The following is an 18,186-nucleotide window of genomic DNA, read 5'->3' on the forward strand; positions in this document are numbered from 1 at the left end:
TTTGGACCCTGGGTCTCTGTGCTGAGAAGCTCCTAAACCAGGGGAAAACTGATGACAAGGACCTTCCCCCATTGCTGACAGAGAGGGAAAGCCTTGCCCTGGAGCTGGCACCCTGAATTTAGGCTTCTAGCCTCCTAGACTGTGAGAAAATAAATTTCTCTTTGTTAAAGCCATCCACTTGTGGTATTTCTGTTATAACAGCACTAGATAACCAAGACAGCATTAAGAGAGTGACTCAAGATACAACGTAATCTCATAGATTAAGTCCTGATTCATTAACATAACTGCCTCTAAACCTGCCTCAGATGTGATGCTATAGTATTATCCCACCACATAAATATGAACCACTTCAGTCTTTCCTTACTAGATGAATTTGCCAGGTAATAATTGCAAACCAGCTGGCAAGGATGTGATGATGTGCTGTACAAAGATAACAGGTCTGAAACTGCAGCAGCAATTGACATCATCACCTAATTGCTGTAATCTTTTTTATTGCCATTTTTCCAGGACCCATCTGACTTTTGTGCTAACCATACAAACTAGGTAGTAGGTATATGGTTGTAATCACTATCCCTGCATCTCTCAAATCTTCAAACTAACCTCTGAAATACCCTCAGAGTTACAGTATTGCGTTTTTACTTTATAGCCTGGAGGGATGGGGAAGAGAGTTTCAGGAGCTTCTCCTTGACCCTTTATAATAGCCTTTACTCCTTGGAACTGGAAACCAGTGAGAAAATTCTGTCAGTTACTAAGTGTATCTATTCTCATTTTGTATTCTGGAACTGTATGAATCCCATCCTACTGCGTGCTCTATGAGAGATTCAGTCCTAAATGCCATCTATCCCCTAGTGTTCATAAGCTCCCATCTGACTGGTGGTCCATGGTGTCATTTTAGGTTTCTGCAGTATAGCAGAAAGACAGAATCTAATAACCACTGGAAGGTCTGGGTATTCCCCCTTCCCCAGTTCATAGTTACATTGGTAAATTGCTGCAGTTCTCTCTGGGAGAAAGTTTGAATTAAGATTTATGGTAGGTGTAGGTTTTTGGTGACTAATAATTTTTTTTAATAATTATTACTATGGTGACTACTATATAATAAGTTGTATCCATGTTGCAGAATCTTTTCTCACAAGGGCAAGGATCTTTCCTTAGTTAAGGGTCTTTAGGTTTGTGGACTCCATTTCTGCTCTGCCGATCTAGAATTCTGCATGTATATGTCAAACAGAACCTTAGTACCCTATCCATCTTATTTGTATTGATCCCTTGATCAATTAGCCATTGCCACAGATCCCTGCCTCTAATTACTATTCAGTTCTTGGCATGTTGTGGTGCTAGCACCTTTTCTGTTAGGCGCCACTGTCCTTTATCACTTGTAGGCACTATCATTCACACTGAGATAAGATAACCCATTCTCATTATAGCATCCCTTACCATCATTCCTGGCTCAAAGAAAACAGTTATCACAGGCCTCCTCAAGAATGTTCGAGTCCCCCTCATCAATGTATTTCTTAATGCCTTGGTAAAGGGAGTATTTGTGTGTTGAGTGTGTTGGGGGGGCGGGTTTGTAGGTTTAGGGGTGGCTGAATAGGTTGCACATATAGATGACCTCCAACATTCCCATCTTTCCAAGCCTTTGGACACTACAGAATGTAAGTTCCAGCATTTCAACCTAATTGTAAACCACTGTTGAATCCGGCCTTCAATTAGTGAACCTAGCAGACTATTAAAGTCATTCCCAGATACTTGTGTCAACATATTAAATGGATAGTGTGCACCCATCTAAGCATGGAGAATGGAAGTAGAGGGGCAAATAAAAAATTACAGATATAGTTCATTCTTTTTTTTAAATTGTGAGCCAACAGCTATGCTTTATGAAAAAAATCTGTGGAGTGTGATTGTATATGAACAAAATTATGCTATCATCATGTTAAAGGAGTTGAAGCAAACATTTGAGTGATTTTTTTTACCGTAAAGGGTTTTTTGTATTTACACTCATTTGATGAATAGCATTCACAGTATGAAATAATAATGTAAATTACGCAAATTTGAAAACGATTGATACATATTAGGATTTTTGTTAAAAATAAAAGTATACATTTTTATGTTTCAAGAGTAGTGTTTTCATTGTGCATCAATCTTAAGGATTAAAAAAAAACGATTTTGTTTAAAAATTGTTGAAGGTAACAGGGTCCAACCTCAGGCCAAACTGGGGTGTCATTGAATATAATTTTATATCTCAGCTTCCTCATTTTGTTTTTCCACCCAGTGACTTTTCTTTCTACATGTTTTGTATGCCCATATGCACATCCGTACATTGATTTTTTGGCGGGGGGAGTCTGCCAGAGAAAATTTAAAGGCCGTGTTGTATACTGGGTAAGAGCCAAGACTGGAGTCAAAATGCCTGGGTGCATATCCTGGCTTTGCCACTTCCTAGCCAGCTGTATGCCCTTAAGCAAGTTACTTAACCTCTGTCCCTCAGTTTCCTCATCCGTAAAACACAAATAATAGTAGATTTCTCATAGGGTTCAGGTGGAGACTGAGATAAATATGTGAAGTGCTTAAAACAATCGTGCTAAGTAAGCTGTAATAGTAACTACTAGATTGTTGCTGGCTGCCGTGGAGTTCTGGTGACCCCATGTGTCAGTAGAACCGCTTCATGGGCTTTTCTTGGCTGTAATCTTTACTGAAGCAACTCAGCAGATCTTTTTTCCTCAGAGCCACTGGATGAGTCAAGCTGCCAACCTCTAGATTAGCAGCCAATGCAAACCACTTGCGCTACCCAGACTCCTAAGTGCTAGATAACCGCAATTAAAAAGCCAAGAAGTTATTCACAGGCATCGTCTGTAAAAAGGATAACTTATGAAAGACTGGAAATCTCGGGTCTCATTTGTTTATCTCGTGTCATGTTTCTAGCATCCCGAGTTAAGAATCAGAATGCAAATTTACTGAGCCCGTTTTGATCAGTCGCTGAAATAAGCACGTTCGCACTCACTATCGTTTTAATTTTCCTCATATTTCTCCCATTCAGCCCCAGGAAACAGCTGCAAGTAAATTTATATCACCCTGGGTGGGCTATGTTGAGTGAGAAGAGAGATCTAAATTAAATTTTACTTTCTAAGGCTGTGCCTGGCAACCCCAGTGATTACTGCATTAATTCCGGAAACTCTGTTACTCGCTTCGCTTCAACACAACCTGTTGACAAAAATTCTAAAAGCAAATTTTACTAAGCATCCAGTTTTAGGAAGTCGTCAGAATTGCTTCACCGTTTTTTGTTTTGTTTGTTTGTCTGTTTGTTTGTTTCCGCTTCAGCTGCAGAGAGCAACTGAGGCCAGGTGAAATCCTTTAAATTAGGCGCTGCCGCCTGATTGGCCAGTGGCTGCTTCTGCTCAGTGATTGGCTCTGTGGTCAGGTGGCGCTGCCCGGAGATGCTCATTGGTGGAGGTGGGAAGTTTAAAACTGAGGCAGAAAGGTGTAGTTGTTTGGCATCTCTTTTGAGTCTGCAAAGTGCGGAGTCTGTTTCCTTTCTCCTCGAGTGTTGGCAGCTGGAAAAGAACGGTGGCTGAGTCACCCTTCACGACCTCCACAGCCGGCCTTGAGGGGAAGCGGCCAGCAGCCTCGGGGGAGGTCCGGGGGGGACCTCCGGGCGGTTATGGCGGACCGGCGTGTGGGGCCAAGCTACTGGAAGCTGAGTCCGACTAAGCGGAGGACGCCGGCAGTGCTTCGGCGCGCCGGGGGCGAAGAGGAGGCGGCTTCCCCCCCGGTCCTGTCTCTCAGCCACTTCTGCAAGTCGCCTTTCCTCAGCTTCGGGGAGGTTCGCCTGGGAGCCTCTCGGACCCTGTCTCTGGCCCTAGACAATCCCAACCAGGAGGTGGCTGAAGTGAAGATCAGCCGCTTCCCTGCAGCGGACCAGGGCTTTAGCATCGCTCAGCGTTCTTTTGTGTTGCAGGTAAGTCGTGGGAGGGGCGCCACCGCCACCCGCAGCCCACCCCCGGCAGCCGCCCACCTTCCCCGCGATCTTTCCTGCTACCCGCGTCCACAGGGGTGTGAACTGAAAAAGACCCTTAGAGAACGAAGTCATTTCCCTTTCACCAACTGTGGGGTGGAATCCTCGGCCCCTGTAGAGAACGCCAGGGTAGGGGGTAATTTGGATGGTGACAGCACATTAATATGCACGCACGGAATATTTAAAGCGTTTATACAGACTTGGTGGCGGAGTGATTGAGCGCTCAGTAGCAAACCAGAACGTTCGCGGTTAGAACCCACCAGCCGCTCCTTGGGAGAAAGATGTGGCATTCGGCTTCAGGAAAGATTACAGCCTTGGAAACCCCATGGAGTAGTTAGTTCTACTCTATCCTATAGGGTCGCTGTGAGTCGGGATGACGGGACAGCAGTGAGTGCTTTTTGGCTTGTCTGTTGTTGCTGTTGTTAAGCTGCCAAGCCAGCACCACTCATGCATAATTGAATAAATGGCCCGGTCCAGCGCCGTCCCATGATCTGTTGTGATCCATAGGGTTTTCATTGGCCAGTTTGCAGAAGTAGGTCACCAGCCCTTTCTTCCTAGTCCATCTTAGTCTGAAAGCTCCGTTGAAGCCCTGTCAGCATCACAGCAACATGCAAGGAAGCTTCCATCGGCAGATGGGTGGAGGATGTGCCTGAGGTGTATCCACTGTTATCCAGCTGCCCTGGCAGGTGAGAATTCTACCACTGAACCATTACTGTCCCCGTGCCCTATTAAATAAATCAAAAAAACAAAACATATTACCACTGAGACCTACTCATAGCGACCCAATAGGACAGGGTAGAACTGCCCCATAGGATTTCCAAGGAGCGGATTCGAACTGCCGGCATTTTGCTTAGCAGCCGAACTACTCAGCCACTGCACCACCAGGGCTGTGTATTAAATAGAGATGCATTTTAAGTAGACTTCAGGCATTGTGAAAAAGGCTCTTGCAGTTCTAAATTAATGGCGGATTTATTTTTTTTCCTGAATTATTGTTTTTTTTAATTAACTTTTATTAAGCTTCAAGTGAACGTTTACAAATCCAATCAGTCTGTCACATATAAGTTTACATACATCTCACTCCCTACTCCCACTTGCTCTCCCCTTCTTGAGTCAGGCCTTTCAGTCTCTCCTTTCGTGACAATTTTGCCGGCTTCTCTCTCTCTATATCCTCCCATCCCCCCTTCAGACAAGAGTTGCCAACACAATCTCCAGTGTCCACCTGATATAATTAGTTCACTCTTCATCAGCGTCTCTCTCCCACCCGCTGACCAGTCCCTTTCATGCCTGATGACTTGTCTTCGGGGATGGTTCCTGTCCTGTGCCAACAGAAGGTCTGGGGACCATGGCCGCCGGGATTGCTCTAGTCTCAGTCAGACCATTAAGTTTGGTCTTTTTATGAGAATTTGGGGTCTGTATCCCACTGATCTCCTGCTCCCTCAGGGGTCCTCTGTTGTGCTCCCTGTCAGGGCAGTCATCGATTGTGGCCGGGCACCAACCAGTTCTTCTGGTCTCAGGATGATGTAGGTCTCTGGTTCATGTGGCCCTTTCTGTCTCTTGGGCTCTTAGTTGTCGTGTGGCCTTGGTGTTCTTCATTTTCCTTTGCTCCAGGTGGGTTCAGACCAATTGCTGCATCTTAGATGGCCGCTTGTTAGCATTTAAGACCCCAGACGCCACATTTCTAAGTGGGATGCAGAATGATTTCATAATAGAATTATTTTGCCAATTGACTTAAAAGTCTACGCAAACCATGTTCGCCAGACCCCCGCCCTTGCTCCGCTGACCTTTGAAGCATTCATTTTATCCCGGAAACTTCTTTGCTTTTGGTCCAGTCCAATTGAGCTGACCTTCCATGTATTGAGTGTTGTCTTTTCCTTCACCTAAAGCCTTTCTTATCTACTGATTAATCAATAAAAAACCCTCTCCCACACTCCATCCCTCCCCCCCTCGTAACCACAAAAGTATGTGTTCTTCTCAGGTTTACTATTACTCAAGATCTTATAATAGTGGCCTTACACAATATTTGTACTTTTGCCTCTGACTAATTTCGCTCAGCATAATGCCTTCCAGGTTCCTCCATGTTATGAAATGTTTCACAGATTCGTCACTGTTCTTTATCGATGCGTAGTATTCCATTGTGTGAATATACCACAATTTATTTACCCATTCATCCGTTGATGGACACCTTGGTTGCTTCCAGCTTTTTGCTATTGTAAACAGAGCTGCAATAAACATGGGTGTGCATGTATCTGTTTGTATGAAGGCTCTTGTATCTCTAGGGTATATTCCCAGGAGTGGGATTTCTGGGTTGTATGGTAGTTCTATTTCTAACTGTTTAAGATAACGCCAGATAGATTTCCAAAGCGGTTGTACCATTTTACATTCCCACCAGCAGTGTATAAGAGTTCCAATCTCTCCACAGCCTCTCCAACATTTATTGTTTTGTGTTGTTTGGATTAATGCCAGCCTTGCTGGTGTGAGATGGAATCTCATCGTAGTTTTCATTTGCATTTCTCTAATGGCTAATGATCGTGAGCATTTTCTCATGTATCTGTTGGCTGCCTGAATATCGTCTTTAGTGAAATGTGTGTTCATATCCTTTGCCCACTTTTTGATTGGGTTGCTTGTCTTTTTGTGGTTGAGTTTTGACAGAATCATGTAGATTTTAGAGATCAGGCGCTGGTCGGAGATGTCATAGCTGAAAATTCTTTCCCAGTCTGTAGGTGGTCTTTTTACTCTTTTGGTGAAGTCTTTAGATGAGCATAGGTGTTTGATTTTTAGGAGCTCCCAGTTATCGGGTTTCTCTTCATCATTTTTGGTAATGTTTTGTATTCTGTTTATGCCTTGTGTTAGGGCTCCTAGGGTTGTCCCAATTTTTTCTTCCATGATCTTTATCGTTTTAGTCTTTATGTTTAGGTCTTTGATCCACTTGGAGTTAGTTTTTGTGCATGGTGTGAGGTATGGGTCCTGTTTCATTTTTTTGCAAATGAATATCCAGTTATGCCAGCACCATTTGTTAAAAAGGCTTTCTTTTCCCCAATTAATTGACACTGGTCCTTTGTCAAATATCAGCTGCTCATACGTGGATGGATCTATGTCTGGGTTCTCAATTCTGTTCCATTGGTCTATGTGCCTGTTGTTGTACCAGTACCAGGCTCTTTTGACTACTGTGGCTGTATAATAGGTTCTGAAATCAGGTAAGGTGAGGCCTCCCACTTTCTTCTTCTTTTTCAGTAGTGCTTTGCTTATCCGGGGCTTCTTTCCCTTCCATATGAAATTGGTGATTTGTTTCTCTATCCCCTTAAAATATGACATGGGAATTTGGATCGGAAGTGCGTTAAATGTATAGATGGCTTTGGGTAGAATAGACTTTTTTACTGTTAAGTCTTCCTATCCATGAGCAAGGTATGTTTTTCCACTTAAGTATATCCTTTTGAATTTCTTGTAGTAGAGCTTTGTAGTTTTCTTTGTATAGGTCTTTTACATCCTTGGTAAGATTTATTCCTAAGTATCTTATCTTCTTGGGGGCTACTGTGAATGGTATTGATTTGGTTATTTCCTCTTCGGTGTTCTTTTTGTTGATGTAGAGGAATCCAAGTGACTTTTGTATGTTTATTTTATAACCTGAGACTCTGCCAAACTCTTCTATTAGTTTCAGTAGTTTTCTGGAGGATTCCTTAGGGTTTTCTGTGTATATAAATCATGTCATCTGCAAATAGTGATAACTACTTCCTCCTTGCCAATCCGGATACCTTTTATTTCTTTGTCGAGCCTAATTGCCCTGGCTAGGACTTCCAGCACGATGTTGAATAAGAGTGGTGATAAAGGGCATCCTTGTCTGGTTCCCGTTCTCAAGGGAAATGCTTTCAGGTTCTCTCCATTTAGAGTGATATTGGCTGTTGGCTTTGCATAGATGCCCTTTATTATGTTGAGGAATTTTCCTTCAGTTCCTATTTTGGTAAGAGTTTTTATCATAAATGGGTGTTGGACTTTGTCAAATGCCTTTTCTGCATCAATTGATAAGATCATGCGGTTTTTGTCTTTTGTTTTATTTATGTGATGGATTACATTAATGGTTTTTCTGATATTAAACCAGCCTTGCATACCTGGTATAAATCCCACTTGATCATCGTGAATTATTTTTTTGATGTGTTGTTGGATTCTATTGGCTAGAATTTTGTTGAGGATTTTTGCATCTATGTTCATGAGGGATATAGGTCTATAATTTTCTTTTTTTGTAATGTCTTTATACCTGGTTTTGGTATCAGGGAGATGGTGGCTTCATAGAATGAGTTGGGTAGTATTCCGTCATTTTCTATGCTTTGGAATACCTTCAGAAGTAGTGGTGTTAACTCTTCTCTGAAAGTTTGGTAGAACTCTGCAGTGAAGCCGTCCGGGCCAGGGCTTTTTTTTGTTGGGAGTTTTTTGATTACCGTTTCAATCTCTTTTTTTGTTATGGGTCTATTTAGTTGTTCTACTTCTGAATGTGTTAGTTTAGGTAGGTAGTGTTTTTCCAGGAATTCATCCATTTCTTCTAGGTTTTCAAATTTGTTAGAGTACAATTTTTCATAATAATCTGAAATGATTCTTTTAATTTCAGTTGGTTCTGTTGTGATGTGGTCCTTCTCGTTTCTTATTCGGGTTATTTTTTTCCTTTCCTGTATTTCTTTAGTCAGTCTAGCCAATGGTTTATCAATTTTGTTAATTTTTTCAAAGAACCAGCTTTTGGCTTTGTTAATTCTTTCAATTGTTTTTCTGTTCTCTAATTCTTTTAGTTCAGCTCTAAGTTTTATTATTTGTTTTCTTCTGGTGCCTGATGGATTCTTTTGTTGCTCACTTTCTATTTGTTCAAGTTGTAGGGACAGTTCTCTGATTTTGGCTCTTTCTTCTTTTTGTATGTGTGCATTTATCGATATAAATTGGCCTCTGAGCACTGCTTTTGCTGTGTCCCAGAGGTTTTGATAGGAAGTATTTTCATTCTCGTTGCTTTCTAAGAATTTCCTTATTCCCTCCTTGATGTCTTCTATAACCCAGTCTTTTTTCAGGAGGGTATTGTTCAGTTTCCAAGTATTTGATTTCTTTTCCCTAGTTTTTCGGTTATTGATTTCTAGTTTTATTGCCTTGTGGTCTGAGAAGATGCTTTGTAATATTTCGATGTTTTGGACTCTGCAAAGGTTTGTTTTATGACCTAATATGTGGTCTATTCTAGAGAATGTTCCATGTGTGCTAGAAAAAAAAGTATACTTTGCAGCAGTTGGGTGGAGAGTTGTGTATAAGTCAATGAGGTCAAGTTAGTTGATGTAATTAGATCTTCCGTGTCTCTATTGACCTTCTTACTGGATGTCCTGTCCTTTTCCGAAAGTGGTGTGTTGCAGTCTCCTACTATAATTGTGGAGGTGTCTAGCTCACTTTTCAATTCTGTTAAAATTTGATTTATGTATCTTGCAGCCCTGTCATTGGGTGCATAAATATTTAATATGGTTATGTCTTCCTCATCAATTGTCCCTTTTATCATTATATAGTGTCCTTCTTTATCCTTTGTGGTGGATTTAAGTCTAAAGTCTATTTTGTCAGAAATTAATATTGCTACTCCTCTTCTTTTTTGCTTATTGTTTGCTTGATATATTTTTTCCATCCTTTGAGTTTTAGTTTGTCTAAGTCTAAGGTGTGTCTCTTGTAGGCAGCATATAGATGGATCGTGTTTCTTTATCCAGTCTGTGACTCTCTGTCTCTTTATTGGTGCATTTAGTCCATTTACATTCAGCGTAATTATAGATAAATAAGTTTTTAGTGCTGTCATTTTGATGCCTTTTTATGTGTGTTGTTGACAGTTTCATTTTTCCACATACTTTTTTGTGCTGAGGCGTTTTTCTTAGTAAATTGTGAGATCCTCATTTTCATAGTGTTTGACTTTATGTTAGTTGAGTCGTTACGTTTTTCTTGGCTTTTATCTTGAGTTATAGAGTTGTTATACCTTTTTGTGGTTACCTTATTATTTACCCCTATTTTTCTAAGTAAAAACCTAACTTGTATTGTTCTATATCGCCTTGTATCACTCTCCATGTGGCAGTTCAATGCCTCCTGTATTTAGTCCCTCTTTTTGATTATTTTTATCTTTTACCTATTGACTTCCATGATTCCCTGTTATGTGTATTTTTTTTAATTAATCTTAATTTGTTTGTTTTTGTGATTTCCCTATTTGAGTTGGTATCAGGACGTCCTGATTTGTGACCTGGTGTTGTGCTGATATCTGATATTATTGGTTCTCTGACCAAACAATATCCTTTAGTATTTCTTGTAGCTTTGGTTTGGTTTTTGCAAATTCTCTACACTTGTGTTTATCTGTAAATATCTTAATTTCGCCTTCATATTTCAGAGAGAGTTTTGCTGGATATATGATCCTTGGCTGGCAGTTTTTCTCCTTCAGTATTCTGTATATGTTGTCCCATTCCCTTCTTGCCTGCATGGTTTCTGCTGAGTAGTCAGAACATATTCTTATTGATTCTCCCTTGAAGGAAAACTTTCTTTTCTCCCTGGCTGCTTTTAAAATTTTCTGTTTATCTTTGGTTTTGGTGAGTTTGATGATAATATGTCTTGGTGTTTTTCTTTTTGGATCAATCTTAAATGGGGTTCGATGAGCATCTTGGATAGATATCCTTTCGTCTTTCATGATGTCAGGGAAGTTTTGTGTCAGGAGTTCTTCAACTATTTTCTCTGTGTTTTCTGTCCCCCCTCCCTGTTCTGGGACTCCAATCACCCGCAGGTTATCCTTCTTGATAGAGTCCCACATGATTCTTAGGGTTTCTTCATTTTTTTTAATTCTTTTATCTGATTTTTTTTCAGCTATGTTGGTGTTGATTCCCTGGTCCTCCAGATGTCCCAGTCTGCATTCTAATTGTTCGAGTCTGCTCCTCTGACTTCCGATTGCGTTGTCTAATTCTGTAATTTTATTGTTAATCTTTTGGATTTCTACATGCTGTCTCTCTATGGATTCTTGCAACTTATTAATTTTTCCACTATGTTCTTGAATAATCTTTTTGAGTTCTTCAACAGTTTTATCAGTGTGTTCCTTGGCTTTTTCTGCAGTTTACCTTATTTCATTTGTGATGTCTTGAAGCATTCTGTAAATTAGTTTTTTATATTCTGTATCTGATAATTCCAGGATTGTATCTTCATTTGGGAAAGATTTTGATTCTTTTGTTTGGGGGCTTGGAGAAGCTATCATGGTCTGCTTCTTTAAGTGGTTTGATATGGATTGCTGTCTCTGAGCCATCACTGGGAAACTAGTTTTTCCAGAAAATCCGCTAAAAAAAATGCAGTCAGATCCCTATCAGAGTTCTCCCTCTGGCTCAGGCCATTCGGATGTTAATGGAGCCGCCTGGGAAGGGTGGGGGAGGGATCAGAGAGCTAGGAGTGTAGCACCTCAGAATATAGCCAGAGTTGCTTGTCTTGCTTGGAATGACTATTATATCTGAGATTCCCGCGGGCGAGTCGCCTATGTGTGCTGGCTGTGTGGAGATTGCCCCCGGGGGGTCTGGCCTGCTGGAGTCAAGTTCAGATCCTCTGCTTCAAGCCCCACGCCCAGCGTTAAGGCTCCCCTACTGGGACGGTGCACTCTCGACTCCAAAATCAGTCGCTGCCTCCCGGGGACTTCTCATCCCTCCAGCCGCGTTGCCTTGCCGCCCTCGCGAACCAGTTGGGCCGCCTCCTGGGGTTAGTTCAGGTGGGTGGAGCAGCTCCCCGTGCTTGTGCCGTGACCGAGTGTCCCGGCTGGGACACTGTTCTCCCCGCTCCAATACCAGTCGCTGCCTCCCGGGGACTTCTCCTACCGGCTGAGTCCCACGCCGCCCCACGACCCAACTGGGCCCGCTCCCGGGGTTAGTTCAGGGGGGTGGAGCAGCTCTCTGTGCTTGTGCCGTACCTGATTGGTACGTTGGCTCCAGGCTCTGAAAAGAATCGCTGCTTCCCCGTATTAGTTCATTCTCCGTCTCTGAATCTGTGTTTGTTGTTCAGGGTTCGTAGATTGTTATGTATGTGATCGATTCACTTGTTTTTCCGTGTCTTTGTTGTAAGAGGGATCCGAGGTAGCATCTGCCTAGTCCGCCATCTTGGCTCCGCCTCTAATGGCGGTTTTATTATCGTTACTCTTATTTTTTTCTTAAAAGATTACCTGGAGTACCTTGGTGAGAGCATCTTTTTTGAGTGCTTTCTATCAGCCACCTTAAGATGCATTTTAGTTTCCATAGGTATCCTTAGAGTCTGGCTAACCGCTTTTTCTAGTGCAATACTGAACTTTGGTTTGGCTAAATGTCTAAGAGCAAAAAAACCTCTCTAGGATTGTTTTCAACGGGGGTGTGTGGTGTGTAGGTACGCATTAGTCTTTTAATCCTTTTTCCCCTTTGCTGTCAGTGCGGTTTTGATGGGCAATCAAATTTCATTTTATAAATGTTTCAGGAACCTCCCCCTTAGCTTTTACTGCATTGCATTGGTCAGCATAATGTTCCCATTGCTGTCACCAAAAACCACAGAATTTATGTTCTTATTTTGCTGTGGCCTTTCATTGAGTAAAGCCAAAAAACCCCAAAACCCAAACCCTTTGAAATTGAGTGGTTTCTGACTCACAGTGACTTAACAGGACAAAGTAGAACTGCCCCATAGAGTTTCCAAGGAACTGCTGGTGGATTTGAACTGCTGACTTTGGCTACCAGCATAGCTCGCTGTAGCTCTTAGCCACTGCGCCACCAGGGCTCCTTTCATTGAGTCCGACCCTACCTAACCCATCACAATGGAGTCGACTCTGACTCATAGTGACCCTTACGACAGAGTAGAACTGCCCCATAGGGTTTCCAGGAGTCCCTGGTGGATTCCAACTGCTGACCTTTTTGGTTAGCAGCGGTAGTCCTTAACCACTATGCCACCAGGGTTTACCTTCATTGAGTAGAACCTTAAAAGCATGAAAAGAAATCACTAGCTGAGGAGATCTGAACTACTTGGCTAATAGCCATTTCACAAGGCAGCAAGAAGAGGCTCTGATATGAGGTCCAGTGACTTGTGTATTATTGAGTTCATCTGAACTTCAGGACTTTACTAAACCCTGTTCTGCTTTATGAATGATTCCCTCCTATCCTTTCTGTGGAAAGATGTTTCTACTACATAATACTTTTACTGATATCTTTTGTCATAATGTGGAACTCAAGTATTTTATCTTATTTTTGGAATTTACTGTTTATAAAGTTCACTGTTCTTATTTTTTTAACCCAGCTGTTTTATCATGTTACATGGTTTTACCTTTAAAAGGAAAACTCAAGCTTTTTTTGCCCCTGAAAAATAGCAGGCACAGAGTTTGTCATGTCGGTGTTTTGCACTTGGAAGAAAAGGTGATTCTATCCACTTGCCAAACTATGGAGTCAGACTGCCTGGGTTCTAATCAGGCTCCTAACCAGTTCTTTTTGGTTCGAACCTCTGCTCAGAATTTATACTTCTTACAAGTTACCAAGGATGCTAAGGCTGCTGGTCAGGGACCAGTTCGAGAACCACTAGTAGAGCAGCTGTTCTTAAAATTTATTATATACAAGAATCACCTGGGGATCTTATTAAACTGTAGGTTCTGATTCAGTGTATCTGTGGGGGAAATGCAAATTCTCAGCAGGGGTTTGAACCAGATGGAACTGGTTTGAAGCCCTGGACTTCTAATTACCAGCTGTCTGACTTTGGACAAGATATTTAAAGCTTTCTGGACTCATCTGTAAAATATGCATCATCCTAGCACCTGCATCCTAGTGATGTGAGGATTAAATGAGTTTGTAAAATACTCATTAATCCTGGTAACTCCTTCCTTCCTTACAGTGCTGGGGTGGGGAGTAGACAGGAAAGGCTCCTGCTGAATTTTGTTAAAAAGCACTTTGCTGTCTTGGAATGCCAGCTCATATCTACAGCAAAAATTGTTAAGCAAATCTGTGCTTTTATTTTCACTGTGATTAGCAAACTTTTGCAGGAAGGAGACATTGAGTGGAGAGTTTAACCAAAGCCAGGGTGTTCCACAGGAAAATACTTGTTAGGCCTAGTTCCTGCGGTGAAGACTGTGAATCTCAAATATCTTTTGTGAACAGAAGTATATACCCGGGGGGCGGGTGCGGGGGGTGCGGAAAACAGGCACACAGGAGCTTTACACTGTCATACAGGGTCACTGTGAGTCTGAATTGACTTGATGGCAATGAGTTTGGTTTTGGGTTTGATGTCGCTATTGGCTGACAGCATTTCCCATAAAGCAGGAGAAACAGTTGCTAGAACATGTAGTCCAGTGCAATATGGACTGCCTCTATCTGGGCAGGCATGCACGTATGCCTGGAACATAATAAGTGATTAATAAATATTAGTAACTATGATGTGGACTTCAGAGGAGTTTGTAGGAGGAAGGAATTTAGTTCATAGTGCGGGGTCATTATATTTGAAGTAGAAGTAGTGTAGGTATCTAAAGAAGTAACAACATATGATTAAGTTAAAAACCCCAGTCCCAGTGCTATCGAGTCTATTCCGACTCATAGCAACCATATAAACACACAATTACAATAAAATCTTTTGGAGATTATCTGTTCCCTTGCTTCCCTGAACGATTAAGATTTTATTATTTTATTTTGCTGTGAACCTGACTATTCATAGTGGCTTTCTTCCTTATAATGAAATGATGGCATAAGGTAAGAAGACTACATTTATATTTGACTTAAGTGCTACTAGGGTATAAATTGTTGGTGACTAACAAATATTAATGCCTTACTGTAAGTTTTATATAATATGGTTTAGTTATTTTATACTACTATTGTCATAGTCATTTAAAAAAATTTTCTTGGATCATAGCCTAAAGAAAAAACTGTAATTTCTGTTAACTGGACACCATTGAAAGAAGGCCGAGTAAGAGAGATTGTGACATTTGTCGTAAATAATACTCTGAAACACCAAGCCATATTGCTAGGAAATGCAGAAAAGTGGAAAAAGAAAAAGGTAATAACTTTTAATCATTCTGTGATTTCCTCTAAGAAAATGTTTAATACTCTGTCAAAATTATTTTGATAGCAAGCTTAAAATGAGTGACATACATTATATTAGTTATTTAAAGATAATATTCAATAGTTATCCACTTATTTGTTATATTTTCCTTAATTTTGCAGAGAAGTCTGTGGGATACCATTAATAAGACTGTTTCAAACTCTTCTAGTCATAAAAAAAAGGATTTCAAATAGTCAAGATGTTGATAAAACATTTGATGTTTCCCAAAGAGTTGACACTGTTAAGAGCCCACTACAAGCCTGTGAAAATCTGGCTGTGACTGAAGTCTGTTCCCCAACAGAAAAAAATTCTTTAACCCTTGAAGAAAACAGAATACCTATATCACCTATTAGCCCCTGTTTCAGAGAGTGCTGTGGTGAGACTTGCTTGTCAACTTCTGTACGTAGATCTACTACCTACTCATCTCTTCTTGCTTCTGAAAATTTGCAATTGTTGAGAGTAGAAGGTTCCACCATTTTGAAAGATTTTGATGAGCAAGTCTTAACAGAAACATCCTTTCACTGCATGAATAATATCGATGACCAAACTAAAGAGAATAACAGATGTATTCTTACCCCAAGCTGTTCTTCAGCTTTGAATATTACACAAAGTAAAGGGAATTTTCTAAGTACAGACTCCTTTGTACATAATAGCCATGTAGCTAACAATGAAGTAGAATTAGTCACAGGTCTTTCATCAGGTAAATTTATGAAAGATAATTCAAAGCCTACGCATTTGGAATCCAAAATTGTACATGAAATTTATCAAACTATTTTAAGACCAGATTCCTTTGTAAATGATAATTACGGACTAAATCAGGATCTAGAATCAGAGACAATTAAACCTATTCTATCACCAAACCAGTTTGTAAAAGACAACATGGCATTTATGTGTACATCTCAGCAAACATATAATTTATCACCATCATCAAATGAAAATTCTCAAGGCCCACAGCCTCCTCAAGACTGGAGAAAAAATAAAGCTTTACCACGTACCCATGGATGTCAGGATTCAAAATCTCCCAAGGCTATTTTTGAACAACCCAAAACTATAGAAATGAAGCCAAATGACTACAGTTTTACAAAACAAAATCATCCTAAATTTTCTGCATTTCAGGATATTTCTAGTTACAGCCAGAATAAACAATCTAAGAGACGCCCAATACTTTCCACCACTGTTACTAAAAGGAAGTCCAGCTGTGCCAGAGTAAAACAAACCGAAACTAATAAATCAATGGCAAAAAGATGTCTCAACACTGCAGTAGGTGAACTTGGAAAAGTACTAGTAGATAACCAAAAAGAGAAAAAATCTTTTCATTCGTACCTTCCAATTATAGATCCAATTGTAAGTAAATTTAACAGTCATAAAAATGAAATAACTCCATGTTCCTCGAAGACAGCTTTAGCTGCTCATAAAAGAAAGAGTGCTGGAAACATGGAAAATGCAAATGTGAGGGGTACAGTTGTGGAAGCTACAGAGGTACAAGTTATCAAAAGAATCCATTATTCTCCTGTGGAATCTAAATCATCAGCTGTTAAAAAAAACAAAGAAGTTCACCGCACCCATCTCAAAACATACGAGTAACAGAGAAATTAAATCTGAAGAAGGCAGGTGAGTTGTTTTTTTTTTTATAAAACCTGTAATGAAAACACACTTATAAAGGGCATATATTCTGTTTCTTTCAGTTTTGTAAATCTGTTACTGGTAAACTTGTGTTAACTTGTACCAATTTGCTAGTGGAAGGCAAATGTAGTGTTAGGGGTGAACTCTGAACTTTTTGTCATCCTGTCCTTATGTGCAATGTTAATATTTTTATTCATCATGAATTTTCTACAGTTAAATATTTTAATGAAAAAAAAATTTTTATCTTGCTTACTGAGTTTCTTGATGCTCCCTTGTTAAGACCAAGGGAACCACCTCAGTTGCCTCCCCTTGGTCCAGGCCCTAAGTGGAAAGCTCAATAAAGTGCCTAGCCCCAGAATACTACCCAAAGAAAGGAAGAGGAGGCTTCTGTGTAATGTGTGCTCCTGATGACATTATTCTCTCTCAACCTCCTTAGATCTCTTAATTAGGAATGAAGATAGGGCCTCAGTGCTCCTCATTCCTTTGAGAAAAACCTCACTATTCCTTCCCAGTACTCACAGCTTTACCGCCAACTGTCTGCCTCAAAAACAAGACTAACCACACTGTGCCCCTTTAATTTACCTCATATAGCAATCAAATCCAGGCAGGAAAACAAACCTTACTCCTCATAATGTAGTTACTTTAACATCATTTAAAAGAATCCTAGGACTTCTAGGAGATAATACATAGCTATCTTTTTGTCTCCTTTCTCTTTGAGCATCCCCTAATTTGAATCATTTCTTACCCTCCTCCCACCTTCTAAATCCTCCTGTGTCCTCTTAGTTGGCTGTCTTTCATTATCACATTTCCTTTTTAAACAGTCCTTCACTTTGTTACCCTGCTGAACGTTGTTATGTGCTTCTCCATTGAGAACACTGTTTTCATTGAACCCTCTCAAGCTGTGTTTTCTTGCCTATTGTTAGGACCCTGTGCCTCTTGGTGGGATAGTAGACCTCCTTGCTTCTCATTTCCTCTTCCAGACTGGTTTCTCCTTCTTCCTTAAAAATAAACAAAAAGCAACAACAAAAGAGCTTGAAGCTCAGTTTTCAGCCTCTCCTACTCATACTCCTTGTTACAGTGAAAGATTACACTCAAGATTTTTGCATCTGGCTCATGATATTTTCATCAAAACTATTACTGTCATTACTCTTTATGATTTCAAAATTCTGGTGCCCAGTACTCTGGCTTTATACTTCCAACCAGGCCATGTTCTCCTAAAAGCATCTCAATTTCCAGTCGTACTATGATTCCAGCATTTCCTCTAGAAACCCAGCTCCAACATATTTTCCACTCTTCCATAACCTGTAGTCCATTAGCACCACTTCCTCTTCCCTGGTCCTCGCCTCCCTCATGTTCTCTCTTCCTTACTCAGCTTGAATTCCGTAATTCATCATAATCACTCCATTCACCCCTCTTTCCCTCTATTGTACTTACCCAGAAAATTCCAAACCCAATTCAACTCTGCATCCTCTGTGTCTGAACCTTGCTGTTTAGTCTTTAAATTCATGACCATTACCCTC

At 40.6% G+C, this 18,186-nt stretch overlaps 1 protein-coding gene across 1 annotated transcript; it reads left to right on the top strand.

Moving 5' to 3' along the window:
- The first annotated feature begins 3,545 nt into the window (after positions 1-3,545).
- LOC126061703 (abnormal spindle-like microcephaly-associated protein) lies at positions 3,546-16,627 on the top strand. The gene is given in 4 exon segments (XM_049858458.1): positions 3,546-3,946; positions 14,855-14,998; positions 15,166-15,216; positions 15,218-16,627. Coding segments are annotated over 4 exon segments (1,902 nt in total). The 5' UTR covers positions 3,546-3,649.
- Positions 16,628-18,186: the final 1,559 nt, after the last annotated feature.

The sequence above is a fragment of the Elephas maximus genome, chromosome 18 (assembly GCF_024166365.1).
Source record: "Elephas maximus indicus isolate mEleMax1 chromosome 18, mEleMax1 primary haplotype, whole genome shotgun sequence".
NCBI classification, from domain to species: Eukaryota; Metazoa; Chordata; class Mammalia; order Proboscidea; family Elephantidae; genus Elephas; species Elephas maximus.